The sequence below is a fragment of the Ciconia boyciana genome, chromosome 5 (genome assembly GCF_034638445.1).
Source record: "Ciconia boyciana chromosome 5, ASM3463844v1, whole genome shotgun sequence".
Classification (NCBI taxonomy): domain Eukaryota; kingdom Metazoa; phylum Chordata; class Aves; order Ciconiiformes; family Ciconiidae; genus Ciconia; species Ciconia boyciana.
In genome coordinates this window covers 84,291,427-84,308,132 of record NC_132938.1, presented here as the reverse complement: position 1 = coordinate 84,308,132, position 16,706 = coordinate 84,291,427, and the positions used below count along the sequence as shown (strand labels likewise).

The 16,706-nt window shown below is 41.2% G+C and overlaps 1 protein-coding gene across 4 annotated transcripts in view; it reads left to right on the top strand.

Moving 5' to 3' along the window:
* The window catches only part of ANKRD17 (ankyrin repeat domain 17), a 98,049-nt gene that overhangs the window by 56,316 nt on the left and 25,027 nt on the right, over positions 1-16,706 (top strand). For 2 of the 4 annotated variants that reach the window (XM_072861134.1, XM_072861136.1), the window contains exons 8-16: positions 1,577-1,814; positions 2,387-2,578; positions 2,963-3,072; positions 3,880-3,967; positions 4,961-5,088; positions 5,566-5,709; positions 6,298-6,400; positions 7,947-8,702; positions 16,409-16,557. In XM_072861134.1, coding sequence (XP_072717235.1) covers positions 1,577-1,814; positions 2,387-2,578; positions 2,963-3,072; positions 3,880-3,967; positions 4,961-5,088; positions 5,566-5,709; positions 6,298-6,400; positions 7,947-8,702; positions 16,409-16,557 — 1,908 coding nt within the window. The remainder of the gene's footprint in view (positions 1-1,576; positions 1,815-2,386; positions 2,579-2,962; positions 3,073-3,879; positions 3,968-4,960; positions 5,089-5,565; positions 5,710-6,297; positions 6,401-7,946; positions 8,703-16,408; positions 16,558-16,706) is intronic. The other 2 variants (XM_072861135.1, XM_072861137.1) reach the window with 2 other exon arrangements.

The following is a 16,706-nucleotide window of genomic DNA, read 5'->3' as shown; positions in this document are numbered from 1 at the left end:
GTGAGACCGTTTCCCATTATGGTTGCTCCAAGTTGGAATGATGGCAATTTCCTCGTGGAGAAAACCAGCTTGGAGAGTTTGTGCTGGTGTTGGACTGCAGTGACCGAGCCAGTCTCTGCTTCTGTCTAAACCAAAGCAGAATTGAAGGGCAGTTGGATATGTTGCTGTCAGGCCTCCAGTGTAAACATAGAGCTGAAAAGCCGCTTCAAATAGTTCCGGAATTTATGGCATACTAAAAACATGGCGAAGATCATATGCTCAAGTATTTTCTCTGTTTCTAAAGGAAGAAAGCAAACTTAGGAGCTATGTTTTGGTAAAATTAGTTTGACAGCATGGTAATGGTATCTGGAAAATCCTGCCAAGATCCTGCCAAGGGAAGGCTGTAGTTCAGGTGGCTCCTGTGATATATGAGGAACCCCTGACTAATGGTCTTGTTTTGGCTTTTCTCTTGGGGGGAGAAAGTAAGTCCCAGCTCTGCTATTAAATTGAGCAGTGAAAGCAGTGATAGTTTTGCAGGAGCCAAGAGGCGAGCAATGTCATCGTGCACGGCTTCTTCTTAAGAAAGGAAGGAAGCAAAATTGTTAAACTTAAATCCTGTCCTCTCTTCCACCTCCCTCCCCAAAAGCTGGGAATCTGTAATGTAAATACTCCGAGACACTAACAGTCTGCATGGACGTGAGGACAAACTGTATTCCTGATATGCGTTGTTTTTATAACTAAAATACGCTGTATTTAACAAATAGTGCAACTGCATGTTGAATTTAAAACAAAATTTCTTCTCTTTGACAAAGTGGAGAGCATTGGTATTGAGTCACTTTTTTGCAATGTAAGGGTTTTGTAGTCTTTAGGAAGAACATCAAAACCTGCCCTTACATCCACGGAAGATTTTTTTTTTTGACTGAAATTCTCGTAATACTCCTTTATATATTAGGCTGCTTGTGGTGTTAGTAGTAAATCTGTTGTCAGAATGCAAGAAGAAATACACTTGAGCGGTAACTTATTTCTGAGCATTTGTGTTCCTCAGATAATATTGCACGTACAGTTCTGTGTCTGCAGTCTGTAACAAGAGGAGTACTGGCTGTTAGAGGATTTTGGTATTTTTCTTGTGGAGGCGGCAAGCTTCTAAAATAGTGTCACACTCCCTCTCAACTGTTTGGGTTTTGTATTGTTTTGGTCCCTGTGTGTCCCCCCCTCAGCCCCCAAGCTGATCCCAAACTCTTGAACTTGAGTCTGATATAAAGAAGTTGACCAGCTTGTTACTTACAGCACCGGCAGGAAAGTTTGCTATGTGTTTCACAATATTTTAGTTTGGAATTGAACATATTCAGTAAAACACGCTTGAAGTTTCTTCAGGTGCCTCCTTCATAGTAGATCTTTAGCCTTTATCCAAATCCTTTGGAAAAATATTTAGGAAAACTATTAAGCAAGTTTAATTGTATTTTTGGACTTCTTTACTCACTTGTTGCTTTCTGTGTCTTCTGAGGGAATTTGAGTTGGTGACTACTCGCAGCTTTGGAGAAGAGCAGCAATTTCTCTCTTTTGACCATCTTTTGATCTCGGTTTTTTGAATTCCTAGGATGGCCATGTGGAAGTGGCAAGATTACTTCTTGACAGCGGAGCTCAGGTGAACATGCCTGCTGACTCTTTTGAGTCTCCATTGACTTTGGCAGCCTGTGGCGGGCACGTTGAACTGGCAGCTTTGTTAATTGAACGTGGAGCTAACTTGGAAGAGGTGAACGATGAAGGATACACACCACTAATGGAAGCAGCTAGAGAAGGTCATGAAGAGATGGTGGCACTGTTACTTGGCCAAGGTAACTATTGCGGTGCCTGCTGTGCGCTGTAATTTAATAGACATCTGCCTGTGTTGGGGGGAGGGGGGGAAGCAAAGGTACCATCGTTTTTGTTTTCTTCTTCAACAACTTCTGAACTCCGCCTCCCCACCCCTTTTTGAGCAGTTGGTGGTTTTTTTCATTTTTGGGGTTTTTTTAGCAACATATCCTTTGCTCTACTTGTTTACTTTGTAAGTGGTCGTTCTGAATTGTTCTTCAGAACAGGTTTGCGTTTCTCAGACAGACAGAATAGTGAACGGTTAATGTGGGTAACTTGCGCTATGCGTGATGGCCTTGGCCTGTCTTGAGATGGTGCTATTGTTGAAAAGCTGTAAAGAGGTCCTCAGAGGGGTTTCCAAAGTAGTTAAGTAAAGTTGGCATCTTTTCGTTTGATATACTGTGATTTTAGAAGTAAATTTCTGCAGCTCTAGAAGTGAGGTAGGTAATAAGAAGATGTCTTGTGCATCAGGAAGTGGCTTTGTCTGCTGATAGTGGTTTCAGTAACTAGTGTTTTCTGATGTATGTGTGGCTTTGGTGTTTTGTTTTGTTTTAAGGAGCGAACATCAATGCTCAAACAGAGGAGACGCAAGAAACGGCATTAACTCTGGCTTGTTGTGGAGGTTTTTTGGAGGTTGCCGATTTTCTTATTAAAGCAGGAGCTGACATAGAACTTGGTTGTTCCACACCTTTGATGGAGGCTGCTCAAGAGGGTCATTTGGAGCTGGTTAAATATTTATTAGCTGCAGGTATGGAGTAATTTTGTTAACAGTTTTGCAAACAATTAATGTAACCTTAAAGGAAAAATATCTTTTTACACATTCATTACATTTTCATTAGCAGCTTCTTGAAGTTGACGGCAAAGGTTTGTGGAACCTTAACTAACTTTCTTGTTGGACCCTAATTGAGCTTTTGAAGATCAAGTTGATGTAAAGTCGCTTGGAACTGAACTTCTAGTTGATGTTTATTTTCTGTATTCCTCGGGAGTAGGATTAAGTCGTCAGTTTCATAGAAGTTGGATTGGAAGGGGGAAGTTAAAAATTTGCTCTCTGACCTGGTAAAGATTATGAAGAGACTTGCATATTTTCTGTAATGAACTTCATAAAGCTTACATCTCCTTACTACTGCTTCAGGGGCTAATGTGCATGCAACAACAGCAACAGGTGACACAGCACTGACATATGCCTGTGAAAATGGCCATACTGATGTAGCAGATGTCTTACTTCAGGCAGGCGCAGATCTGGTAAGTCATTACCTTGTTAAAAAAATTTAATTAGGAAGTAAAATTATAAATGTCTTGAGTTTTCGTTTTTGGTCCCGTGTTCATTTCTGAAAACTTTGCTGTTAATTGTTGTATTCAAATTATCTTTTAAACTTTTTCTTATAGCTAAGTGAGAATTGGTGATGCTTTTTAATGGATTTTTAGGCTGTTTAATTACCTGAAAGCGTTTAGGTCAGTTACAGTACTTGGGCGATTGATGTCTAAAGCATTTCCAAGCCATTCAAGGTTGCGTGTACAGAAAAATAGGGGATTTTGTTCTTCTGTTATGTGAGTACTGAATGATGTTCAGCTTTGAATTGCTGAGCTGATTATGGGTTAGTACTTGTTACCTGCAAATTCGTTCTATTCCTTATGCAGCCAACAGTTGATAGTTCTGTTCTGATGTGATCTATCTGGTGTACCATAATGGAATTACGGTGACGGAGGTAAATTGATTTTTACATTTCAGTAGGCTCGTACACCACTGTTATCAAAAAGTGAAATTAAGCATGACAGAAGACATTTTGTTTAACTAAAATCCCCCCACCATGTGCTTGAGTGCTTCTTGTCCAGGAGTCTCAGACCTCTACAATGGTAGGTAGATAGCTTCATCTGTCTGCAAGATATGCTAAGTTCAAATATTATGTAAATTTTTAGTTCGTGAAGTGCTGAAAAGGGATAGTCCATGTCTGGTGTCTTTCCATTCAAAAAACCAAAAGGCTGAATTGTATCCTTTCACATGTGCTACTTTAGAATTCTGAATTTTAAGCCTTTCTTTATCTGCTCTAGGAGCATGAATCAGAAGGTGGAAGAACTCCTCTCATGAAAGCTGCAAGGGCAGGTCATGTTTGCACTGTTCAGTTCTTGATTAGCAAAGGTAAGAGTGTGAAAAGGTTTTGGTTTTCCTGCTGTTAGAAATACTCAAAGTTAAGAGCATGTCAGTACTAGTGTAACTTCCTCGAATACTTTAACTCAAGTAGGTCATCGATTCTCAAAGTAGGCACGTAATGATCACCTCTGGTTTCTGGTGAGATCAGTGGGAACTGCCGCTATTTCTAAAAATAGTTATATTGGAGTCTCTAATTCCTAGTAAAAGCGGCAACGGTAGGAGTGGTTACTGGGTTAGTATCTCCGTGCTCTTGGTGCAGCTTTTGAGCGCTGTCTTTTCAGAAGTTTAACCTCAAGTGCCTGTTTGTTTCAAAGTTTTGCCTATAACTTGCTTGATGTTGTCAGAAGTATCAGCTCCAGCCTTACATCACTGTTGAATGCATAGAGTTGATACAGAGCTCGGAATGGCTGTTTTCTTTCTCTTGAGCTGATACTGATGGATTTTTCTTGTACCTTCCTTGCATGGAGCAGGACTGGCCTAAAACTTCGTGCGGTGTAATTTTCCCTGTGTAGATAGTAGAGGAAAGAAGTAGAGCTGCAGTTAATTATCTGCTTGCTGGTGCTAAGATGCTTGGATCCATGTGCTGGATCTTAGTGTTTGGGGGATTTTTTTTTGTTTGTGTGTGGGGTGTGGTTTTTTTTTTTTTCTTTTAGAAGAGGCATAGCCCTGGCACAATTGCTGGCAAATTTAAAAGCAGTAGGTTCACCTGCTATGTGACATTCCATACTTACAATGTAGCTGTTTGAACAGTGAGTTTGGAGTGCTAGTCCAGGTAGGGTTGCTTTTCTTTTTGTGACACGTTAAATGGTCTTCTGATGGTAGTAATAATTAACTGTTCGATTCAATTTAGCAGTTGTAAGACTGCAGCCGTGGAGAACTACGTTTTCATATTTAAGAAAAAAGTTAACTTCCAGACATGGTTGGAAGAGAAGAACCGGTTGAAGTCTTTTTAAATAATCTTTCCCCCCTCTGTTTTTGAAGGAGCAAACGTGAATAGGACCACAGCTAACAACGATCATACAGTGTTGTCGCTGGCCTGTGCTGGAGGTCATTTGGCAGTTGTGGAGTTACTGCTAGCTCACGGGGCTGATCCTACGCACAGATTGAAGGTTTGTTGTTCAACTGCCTTATTTTTCTCTGAGGTAGTATTTCATTAATCTTAAAACTAACGATACCCAAGTGGATTTGCTCCTTTTGTGTTCTCTGCAACTGACCCAATGTGTCATGATTTAAACAGAAGTAAGATGCGAGAGCTGGTATTTCCACAAGCAGGCATTAGGCTCATGAACATATTTATAGAAGTTGGAGGTAGGAGGAGTGCAGGTCTGTTGATTACCATGAATGTAAAGGCTGCACTCCAGTTGTAAGGTTGTAAATGTGGAAGAGGTACGAAGATTTTTACAAGTACTAGATTTTTTTGCAAATACTTAATGGAGTCTTTAAGTTTAGATGTGGACTTACTGCAGATTGAATGAATAGTTATTAAAACAGCCTTAATAGATACTGTGTCGTGTCTCCCAAAATGCTTCAGTGTTGCCATGTTTTGATGATGCTGTTTTCTAATACTGTGATCTTTCCCTCTTCAGGATGGATCAACTATGTTAATAGAGGCAGCAAAAGGTGGTCATACCAGTGTGGTTTGTTACCTTCTAGATTACCCAAACAACTTGCTTTCTGCTCCTCCACCTGATGCTACTCAGCTGACCCCGCCATCCCATGACTTAAATAGGGTAAGATTTAAGGGCTGGTTATCTGTGGATTTGCGGGGCTTTTTTGCATTTCCTCTTGCAGCTCATTCAAGAGTTTAAAGACGAGAGAAGTGTCGGTCATGTCATTTCATGAACTACTGAACCGTAGGTGAACACACTGAAAATTACTTCGAGCTGTCGTGAAAATGGTGAAGACTATGAGCATCGCTGTGTAGTGCTTCCATCATCGTTCTTATTGCTCTATAAATATTATTGGGAAAAACGATGAGGAAGAAAACCACCCAGCAAGTGAAAAGGTCTGCTTTAATGAGGCTCTTGAAGTACATTTGTAGCCCATTGTGACTTGTATTTGCTTTACTGTAGTATAGCACTGTACCATGCCGAGATGAGTATTGGTTGGCCAGTAATTTCTTAGGTTAAAAATGCCAGGTATATAGAAGTCAGAGGATCTCAAATTGTTCGCTATTGAACTCGGCATATTGAAAAATGTATTAAATGTTATTAGTCACCATTAAAGTCTGCTTTTCTAACAGGTTTTGTTTACCTTCTATTGAATTATAACTAGATTAGAGTATGAGAAAAGTAATCTGTTAGTATCCGACATTTTAGGCTCCTCGTGTACCAGTGCAGGCGCTGCCCATGGTCGTCCCACCCCAGGAGCCTGACAAACCCCCTGCTAATGTCGCCACAACCCTTCCCATCAGAAACAAAGGTCAGTCTTAGTTCTGGAGCTTATTTTCTAAATATCCTTCCTAGGTAGAAGATAGAGGGTTGCACTTCTAGCAGAGTAGTTCCTATGAAGAGTGTTTATGGATTCAGTTAAGGAAACTGCAATTTTTTTTTTTTGTTTTTAAGGATTTGCTTATCTGCCAAATATGAAGTATCAGTCATCTAACCCTGTAATCATAAAGCGTCAAGAAATCTGCCTAAGTAAATATGCTAAAATATATATTAGTCTGACATACTCGGCTAATGCAAAATATCACCCAGAAGCCTATATAAATTAGATAATGGAAGTTGTAAAAACAATGTTAATCTCCATATTGTAGTTGATTTGATAACTTGTGTTTACTTAGGATAGTAGTCTTGGAGTGGGTTTGACTAATTTGATTGAAGGCGGAATTTCTTGTGCTATAAAATATTTAGTCTGATGTGGCTCAGGTCCTCCTAGGACTAAATTTGCATCTATTTTGATATCGCCATTTTGACACTTAACGCTTTCTGTACTTCATAATTCTCTTCCAAAACAATTTTTATCAAGGATCAGCAATAGTGCAAATACAGGCGTGCATGTCATAAAATTAATACTGTGTGTACACTTGTATTGTTCTGGAAATACAGCGAGGATGACTGGAAGAAACTGGGCACCTCCACTGACTCAAACCCTGAGTTTTGATTTGCCTTTCGCCCTTCAAAATTAACTGATTGTTCCTTCTCCAACCGGTATGGCAGACCTTGTCAGCTGTGTTACTGTGGACTTCTTCATAAAAGATGAATTGGATTAGTCCATCGCTCATTCTTACAGGAAGGCTGAAATATTTGCCTTGCCTGGGCAGAGAGCTGAGTTTTGACACAGGCAAAATCATGTCTGCTATGGATAAAATGTAGTGGCTCAGCATACCCTGTTAGGTGACGTTAAATATAAATGGCTATCCTGGGTTCTAGCGCTGTTTGTCAACTGAGCAAAGCTGGATACCTGTAGTGAAAGGATTCAGTAGTCCTGGAAAGTGTAGTGCTTCCTAAAAAGTACTGAGTTACTCACAAAACCGGTGGCCTAGAACAAGTCACCTGTCCCTCGAGATGTTTTTGCATCACTTCTGCTGTGCTTTCAGGGCTGTAACCATACGTTTATGTCTTAACATGATACCAGACGCAAAACATCAAGTAGAGAGACAGCATATCCTTTCTTTTTGTTTCCATTTATCTTGTAGCACCACTTGATAACAGCGGCACTTGAGACAATCGCTTCATTTGGCAAAAGTATAACAATTGTTGGAGTAAATATGTCAACGTAGCGCAGGGTTATTTGGAATGTATGCGCAGTAATCTGTACTGTTAAATTGCAATCTGACTGCTGTATTAAAATTGATAGCGACAGATACGGTTTTCTTTGAGGGCCTTACAGTACACGCTGACCTTCTGTGGGTGCTGTGTCTTGGTGCATAACCGGCCATTTAGCGTCCCAACAGTAGCTCTATAATGAGGATGCCATTCATATGCACTTCCATTGGTTCTGAGGGGGTTTCTTTTTCACACAGCTGCTTCTAAACAAAAGTCCAGCAGTCATTTGCCAGCAAACAACCAGGATGTACAGGGTTACATCACCAATCAGTCTCCAGAGAGCATTGTAGAAGAGGCTCAGGGCAAGTTGACAGAGCTGGAGCAGAGGATAAAAGAAGCCATAGAGAAGAACGCTCAGCTGCAGTCCCTGGAATTGGCACACGCTGACCAGCTCACCAAAGAGAAGATTGAGGAGCTGAACAAAACGAGAGAGGAACAAATTCAGAAGAAACAAAAGATTTTGGAGGAACTGCAGAAAGTGGAGCGGGAGTTACAGCTGAAAACTCAGCAGCAGCTAAAAAAGCAATATCTAGAGGTAAAAGCGCAAAGAATTCAGCTCCAGCAGCAGCAGCAGCAACAGTCTTGCCAGCATCTGGGACTACTGACTCCTGTTGGGGTAGGAGAACAACTCTCAGAGGGAGACTATGCACGATTACAGCAAGTGGACCCCATCTTGCTTAAAGATGATCCTCAGCAAGCTGCTGCGCAGACGGGTTTTGCACCAATTCAGCCTCTGGCGATGCCACAAGCTTTGCCTCTGGCAGCAGGTTCCTTACCTCCAGGGTCCATCGCAAATCTTACAGAACTGCAAGGTGTTATAGTTGGACAGCCAGTATTGGGCCAAGCACAACTAGCAGGGCTGGGGCAAGGAATACTGACAGAAACACAGCAAGGGTTAATGGTAGCCAGCCCTGCTCAGACGCTCAATGACACGCTGGATGACATCATGGCAGGTGGGTTTATATTGTTATGAGCAGGTATAATATTTGCTTGACCAGTTGAGGGTATGTCCACTTCTTTATGTGTGTGTGTGTGTGTGTCTGTGTATTCCCGCTAGCTCTACGGCACGTACCACTAGCCTACTGATCCCTGTCTTTAGGAGTCGAGAACACTAGTCTTAACTTTTCAATTTGCAGGGTTGCCTTTCCTTTTGTTGAGCTAACTGGTGCCTGTTTGTCAGGTTGGTATGTCGGAAGCGGCATTTTTAACTCTTGATAGTTTGGGGGGGTGTGCTAGGGTCGAACAGTTCTGTTTTGGCCTGTTTGTAGCTCAGGAGCAACATCCTGACGGTACTGGTTAGTACTTTGGACTAGCTAACTGAGAACTGACTTGGAGCGCTCGGAATAGCCTTTGAGCAGCTATAGCACCACGTCAAGCCTGTAATGTGAGGAACCTCTAGGCTTGTCTTTTGAACGAGAGCTGCTCGAGTTGGCCTCAAATAGTCTAGCTATTGGAAGCTTTTATTTCTGTTTGGGGAAAAAAGATGATAATCCTGTGACTTTTAAAAATGTCTACTCATAAACATGGCTGCTTTGCCAGCGAAGAACAAATTTAGCCTTACCAAAATTCTCCTTAATTGCTTTGGAGAATTCTTCCCCCAGTGACATCAGTGCTTTAAGGCCTTAAGTAGTAAAAGAAAAGAGTGAAATAGGTTTTAAATACCATAGGAAACGCGAGGAGTTAGTGCTGCTTTCCTTTGCACGCGCTTCAGTTGCACTTAATCCCCTTTCCATGTTGAAGTAGTCACCGAAAGACTCGTTTTGACTGCTTAGCTGAATACGGATTAACTGTTAGGACATAGTATTAAAAAAGTCATGTCACTCGATGAAAGTTTGCTGAGGTGCTCTTGGTTAAGCTGATGAACTTTTATTTTCGAAAGTGCTGCCTATTTTGACGAGTCTGCTTTGTAAAGCATGTTAGCATGAGAGGCGTGTGCCGGAGGCAAGGCAGGTCTACAAGAACGTTTTAGCTCAGACGTGCAGAGGCGTGGAGCTGGTCCTGAGTATACTGCAAGAGTTACTGGAGCACAATAATGGTGCAGAGTGAACAGAAGATACAGTAATAGTTAAAAATACCAGGTGGTGATTGTTTAAAATACCTGGAACAACGCTTTCAATTTAGGCACCTAATGAGTAATCTGATGTTCAGGCAAGGCTGCATTAAAGATTACTGAAATTTACGGGAGCTACAGAGACTTTTTTTCTCAAAATCTGGTGTTAGAATTGAAGCCTAGACATACAGATTGGAAACTGTCAGTGGATAAAAAACAAACTGGGTGCATGAACAAGTAGATAAAACAATGTCCATAATGCATTGATAGTGAAGATTTCTCTCACGTGGAGCTGCTGGGGTACATAACAACACCAGCTACTCAATTCAAGAGGTGGGATAATGACAGTTCTTGGTTACTTAAGAAGAATCTGTGCAATGCACTTCAATTGTGTTTAAATATAACTTAAACTTTGAGTTAGTACATTTTTTACGTGTTTAACTCCATATAACATCTGGAGAATCTACGGTTTTAGGTCATCTGCCACGTATGCAAATGCTCATGGATGCCTTTTTGGAAAGGTCAGGTATTTCCAGTGTGCATTTGAGTGAATGTTTTTGTACTACTTAGTCCTAGTCCTTAGTAGGTGCATGCACAGATGCAATTGGGAGTGAGGTCTAAATTCATAGACTCATAGAATGGTTTGGGTTGGAAGGGACCTGTGGAGGTCATCTAGTCCAACCCCCCTGCAATGAGCAGGGTCATCTCGAACTGGATCAGGCTGCTCAGAGCCCCGTCCAACCTGACCTTGAATGTTTCCTGGGATGGGGCGTCTACCACCTCTGGGCAACCTGTGCTGGTGTTCCACCACCCTCATCACAAATTTCTTCCTTATATCTAGTCTAAATCTGCCCTCTTTTAGTTTAAAACCATTACCCCTTGTCCTATCGCTTCAGGCCCTGCTAAAGTGCCCATCCCCATCCTTCTTATAAGCCCCCTGTAAGTATTGAAAGGCTGCAGTGAGGTCCCCCCAGAGCCTTCTCTTCTCCAGGCTGAACAACCCCGACTCTCTCAGCCTGTCCTCACAGGAGAGCCACTGCAGCCCTCTGACCATTTTTGGGGCCCTCCTCTGGACCCGCTCCAACAGCTCCCATGTCTTTCCTGTGCTGAGGACCCCAGGGCTGGACGCAGCACTGCAGGGGGGTCTCACCAGAGCAGAGTAGAGGGGCAGGGTCACCTCCCTCGACTGCTGGCCACGCTGCTTTGGATGCGGCCCAGGATATGGTTGCCCTTCTGGGCTGCGAGCACACATGGCCAGCTCACATCCAGCTTGTCATCCACCAGTACCCCCAAGTTCTTCTCTGCAGGGCTGCTCTCAATCCCTTCATCCCCCAGCAAATTGTGCTCTGGAAGGCATTTGTGGCAAGTCTGTTAAAAGCTGTACAGATGCAATTCCATCTTTGCTTTTCTGTGGAGTGGCTAATTTTAGGGTGGTTTTTTTTTTAAGTGAGAGCAGATACAGACCTGAGTATACAACTTAAGTGCCAGCTTGAATCCACACGTCGGAATGTAGCGTGGAGGTGAAATGGGCTCCATGTAACACAAAACATTTAAGCAGCAGCTAAAAATTTTATCGGTGGTTTTGTGTATTGCTTTAATAGGAACCCTCTAGAGCATTGCCATGAATTTAAATCTCTGTTCCTGAGGTGACTTGAGTTTAGTTCCATGACAGAGCTGTGGCTTGCAGCACCGGTTACAAAAACTAAGCTTCACCTTGCTGGTTCAGGCTTCATCTGTTGTTCATCTCTGTGCTTAATCAGTTGCAAACAATGAGTTTAATTTTCGCATTTTAAGAACTTGTTAAAAACAAGGCCGGGTGTGCAAATGCTGGTATCTGTCGGAGGCGAGTATAAGACGTGGGTATTGTTGTAGAGGTCAAGTGTTGTTGCTAGGTCAGCCCTGGGGCTTCAAAGTAGGATTCCTTGCTATTAGAGAAGCTAATTGGTGTTACCAGAGCTCTACACAATTTGCCTGGAAACACAGTGAGAGAATGTGCCAAGTGAAGGGGTTTGGGGTTTTTTTTAAAGAAAGAAATAGGATAAGTTGAAAAAGTAGTAAAGAAACGTTCAGTTTTAATTTCAGGCTCCTTTCTGATCCTGCTGGAATTGATGACAAGCAAAAGGTTTGCTCTTCAGCTTCAGATGTCGGACAAGTTCTTTGCTTGCTGTGAGGCTAGTGAATGGAAGTATTTTTTAGGGTTAGTTATGTAACTCTTGAATGAAAACATTGCATGTGTTAAATGGTGTGTTAAGCATGTAAAGAAAAAAACCCATACCCCTGTTTTTAATAGCAAACTTTTTTAAAGTAGTAAGTATTCAAAGGATTATGTCCAGTAACAGGGCCTCACAAAGAACTTCAGGAATCTTGAAGCACTTGATAAGATTAATTCCTGGAGGCTACCTTGTGGGATGAGTCAGTTTTAACTGTAACGGTCTAAATTAATACATAAGAGAGAATATGCATTGACTGTAAGTTCTGCACAGAAACTCAATACTGAAAAAATAACGGTAGAGTGCCAGCATCAGAGAAAAATCAGGAGGTTCTGTCCCACTTGTGACCCGTGCAGGAGCCGCAGAAAACTGAGGATGCAAGCTTTTATGCACTGGTGTAACTACAGTTGGTTGCTGGCAATGGTTATGCCGTTCTTGCAAACGGATGGTAAATGCGTTTAGTCCTTTGTCCTTGCAATATTAAGAGACTGCCATCTATTGCTAGGCAGCTGGTTTTGTGGGGGACTGAGCCTGTGATGGTCCACCTTTCAGACTGTAACTAATAATCGTCAAGACCACAGGAGTGGTGTGGTTTTCAGGCTTCCTCCATGGAGCTGTTAGGGCATAGAAGCAATGCTGTGCGTTGGTATTTGAATTCAGAACATAACTTTGACTCTTGTAATTCAAGGCGTGTTATGCATCTGAAGTGTTCTGTATTGATTTTAAGCATGTGTGGCAGGAACATAGCTTTTAATAACTTAAGATACTACAGAGAAATTGGGGGCAGAGGAGAAGAAACTGATGTGCGACAAGCCAGTTGGCTTGAAGCAAGTTGGAAAAAGCTGAGGTATCTAATCTATTTCTTGAAACTTTTTTATTTTTCAGTCCCTCATCTTGGTTTACTGCAGTGTAATGTGAAACAGTTGTTTCGTAGATCTACTGTTGACATTACAGGAGATGGGAATAAATGCATAAGACCAATGCTGCGTCCACAATCGGGCAACACTAGTAAGAAACTTAATGGTCAACATACAGATGAAATGGGGTTATAAAGGTGCTTGGTTTCTGTAACATCTTGCACTTAGTGAAAATGCAAAGTATTGAAGGAAGCAGCAAACTTGAACGGCGTGAACAGCCCCATGTTCCTTTCCAAAACGTCAGGCTTTTTTCTAGACACGCTTTTTGATTTAGGACATGTAGGTCAGTGAGGAAAAAATCCTGTTGGCTCAAATGTTAAGTATCTTGTGTTAGTTTCCAGGCTTTTTAATTTGTCCGCTTGGCTGTTTTCTTTCCTCCTCTGATACTGGGGCTGCATTTGTAAGCCAAATGCTTCTCTGGATGGTGAGGCTGTTGGGCACGGGGGAGAAGGTAGCAGCTGTGAGGATGTACTTTTTGTAATTTAAGCTAAGAGAAAGTTGAGGTGTCCAGAAGGAAATCAATATGAAGAGCAGCTATGCTTCTAATATCAGTGAGCACAAAACTGGTGGTCTAATATCCAAACAAATGTAAAAGACTTTGACTAGAGTAGTCAAATAGTGTTTGGAGTGATGTATTCTGACAAAGAAGCTTGACCTTGTTTCGTAACGGGACTAAGGCTGGTAGCTGGTTCCGTACCGAGGCATGTATATACTAAAATATTCTAATAGTGAACTAGCTTTGAAGACTTTGTTATCCCAGGCATGAAGTAATGATGTTTTAATGTTGAAGTACAGACTTGACTTAACTTTTGCCACTGGTCCATGAGAGTAGATGGAGGGGCAGAGGGGAAAGATAAACCTTTGACTGTCAGGGCATCTAGATTTGATGATCAAGCTAGTTGGTTACTCTTTTCACTGCTCAAGACTGTTGTGAAAACCTTTTGGCTTACTGAAAACTTTCAATATTTTTGTTTGGACACCGTAAAGATTCTCTTCATTGCCCTTGGCATGTGCATTACAAATTTGAACTCTGCACAGGTGATGTAGAAATCTAATCAAAGTCATTACCCATAAAAATTAATATCTTGTTTCAGTGAAATGTGCTGTAGGAATATGAACTATATTTGTCCTTGAATTATTGCTGAAGCGCACTTGAAATATATTTAATATGAGAACTGTAAGTCAACATGCATCTTCTCCTCTACTAGCATGCAGAAAAAGATTTATATATCTGGGTTGTACAATAAAGGTTTTCTTCCTTGTGGAAAGAGGAGTATTGGCTTTTAAACATGTCTCTTGTTTTTGTTGGTTTGTTCCCCTCCCGCAACACCATTGGTATAACAAACAGACGTTACCTGAATTGAGACCTTCCTAACGATCTTGATTTTTTTTCTCCTTTGTTTGGTGGGGGTTTTTTGTTTGGTTTGGTTTGTTTTTTTTAAGTCTAAGAAGTTTAATGGTGCCTCCTGTAATATGGTAGATGCTCTCCAGCCCCTGTATTGGGACTACAGGAGTAATTCTTAGCAACTGTTTAAAATACATGTGCTACTGTAGCAGGGCTAACTTTTTCCATGTGTGGAGTATTTGATGATCGTGCTTTTGTATCATCCGAGTTAAGCATATTTGGTTAGTTTCCAGTCCATTTTACCATCTTTATCGGGTTCTTTTGGACTAGATGAGAGAGTCAAGAATCCTGATCCTTTATAACTCCATTACTGTGTCATGCTGCTTCAATGTCCTCTTTGAACTTATAGAAAGAAGGTAAATTTGCTAGTTTTTCAAAATTACTTGTTATGACCATATATGTAAAGAGGAGAGCAGGAGCTGAAACGGACAACTTCTTATCCTTCTATCTGAAACCAATTTGAAGTTGTGTTTTTAGGGTGTATCTCTCATTCCTTATTCTGACTGTAAATTAGATGAGTTTAAAATAGATGCTCCACTGCATGATATTTTGTTATGATCTTTGCTTAGTTCTCCTCTGTACGGAACTCCCTTAGGCCATAGTTTTTGACCTGATGTCAGAATATTTTGGCTTACCTTCTGTGTGTTTCTTTAAATCCATGCCTAGTGTGATTTGTCTCATAAGGTGAGAAGTTTTCAAAAGGCACTCTAATATAAAGATCAAGGGAGTTTGAATCCTGATTTACTCTTAACTATAAGGTTAATAATACTTTTTATGTTATAAGTTGGGGGTTCTTTGTTTCTTTCAGTGACATTTATTAGCTTCCTTGCTGGGATTTGGTATAGGAAGTCCAGAAATCCAATCAGTAATGGATGAAAAACATGGCTGCCTTGCACAGGAGGGAGTACGCAAACTGGCACGTTAGGATACAACTTTTGTGGGATCTGTTGAAAAACTTACCGCTTGAAATTAAATATAGGAGCTAGTTATCGATGGCTGGCAGTTAGGGACACGGCTGACTATTAAACCCATTTGAAAAATGAACAGGACTTGAAAAGCTGGAGATAAAGGGGCGTTATTTGGACGTTCTGTAAGGTTACTCAGTGGCGTGTACTAGATGAACACTGACGCTACGTGGAAACTGCACTTCTTCCATTTTGCAGTTAAAGGTGCTTTTGTCAACTTGACAGGAGAAGCGTACAGTACTTTGCTTTCTCCTTTGCTGATCACACCTGATAAAGACCTGTAGAAATACTGGGGAAAAGTCAGGGAGAAAAAAGTGGAGTTCTTTTAAGGACAAAACCAAAAAAGTAGGAAAATGGGGCTTTTTCCCCAAAGGCTGTTTTAGATTCAAATTTGCTCTATGCTTTTAAACATTGTATGTATGAAACTAATTTCAGGGAAGTGTGGCAGTCGGTGCTATCTTGTGTCATGTCGATACACTGTCATCAACTGTGAAATGGTATTACCTTTTGCTTATCCTAACAACCTTGACCAAAGTTTCCGCAAAATGGCTGTTAGGAAGCTTCCGCTTCTCTGGTTGCAACAAATTCTGCCATGTGAGCATCCTGACCCTAGCACTGTTGCTTTATTATGTTTATGGGGGCTGAGGTGGTGGGTGTTGAAGGCTGGACAGACTTTTACATGAGAATCTTTAAACTGTTTTAAGAAAAAATGCATAGATACCCAGTGATTGGACTTGTTCCGCGGTCCTGCTTCTAAAGGTATGGAACTCCTGGTCCAAATAATGGCTGACTTGTTGTAGGAAAGGTCTGTGGTTTAAAAAAAAAAACAAACAATTTTTTTGTGTGGTGGGCTTCTAGAAAACATGCTAATCTGATACTTACCTGTTTCTTTGATCTAATACAGTTAACCTTTTTCATAGTTGTTAAATTCAAAGAGTTAAAGGTTCAAAGATTGGGTTAAATGTGTAGAAAATAAGTATTTGTGGAAAATAAAGTTTTTAGGGAGTTCTGTCTGTCGGTGGGAGTTCTGTCCCACTGTCCATTTATTGTCACATGAAACATTTGAAGCGAAGTGTTTTGCTTTTACTAAGTGTAATTATTCTGTTCAACAGCAGTGAGTGGAAGAGCATCTGCAATGTCAAACACTCCTACCCACAGCATTGCAACTTCTGTCTCCCAACCTCAGACGCCTACTCCGAGTCCTATCATTTCTCCTTCAGCCATGCTACCAATCTACCCTGCTATAGATATCGATGCACAGGTGAGCCTGCAATTGTCACTGCAGCACAGGTGCGTGAAGCTATTTGGCTTCTGCATCCTGAACAATTCAATGAGAGTAAACAGCTCTGTTGTATAATGAATTGGGTTCTAGAGACTGGATTTGCTGCTTTTAGAAAGCCTGTACAACTC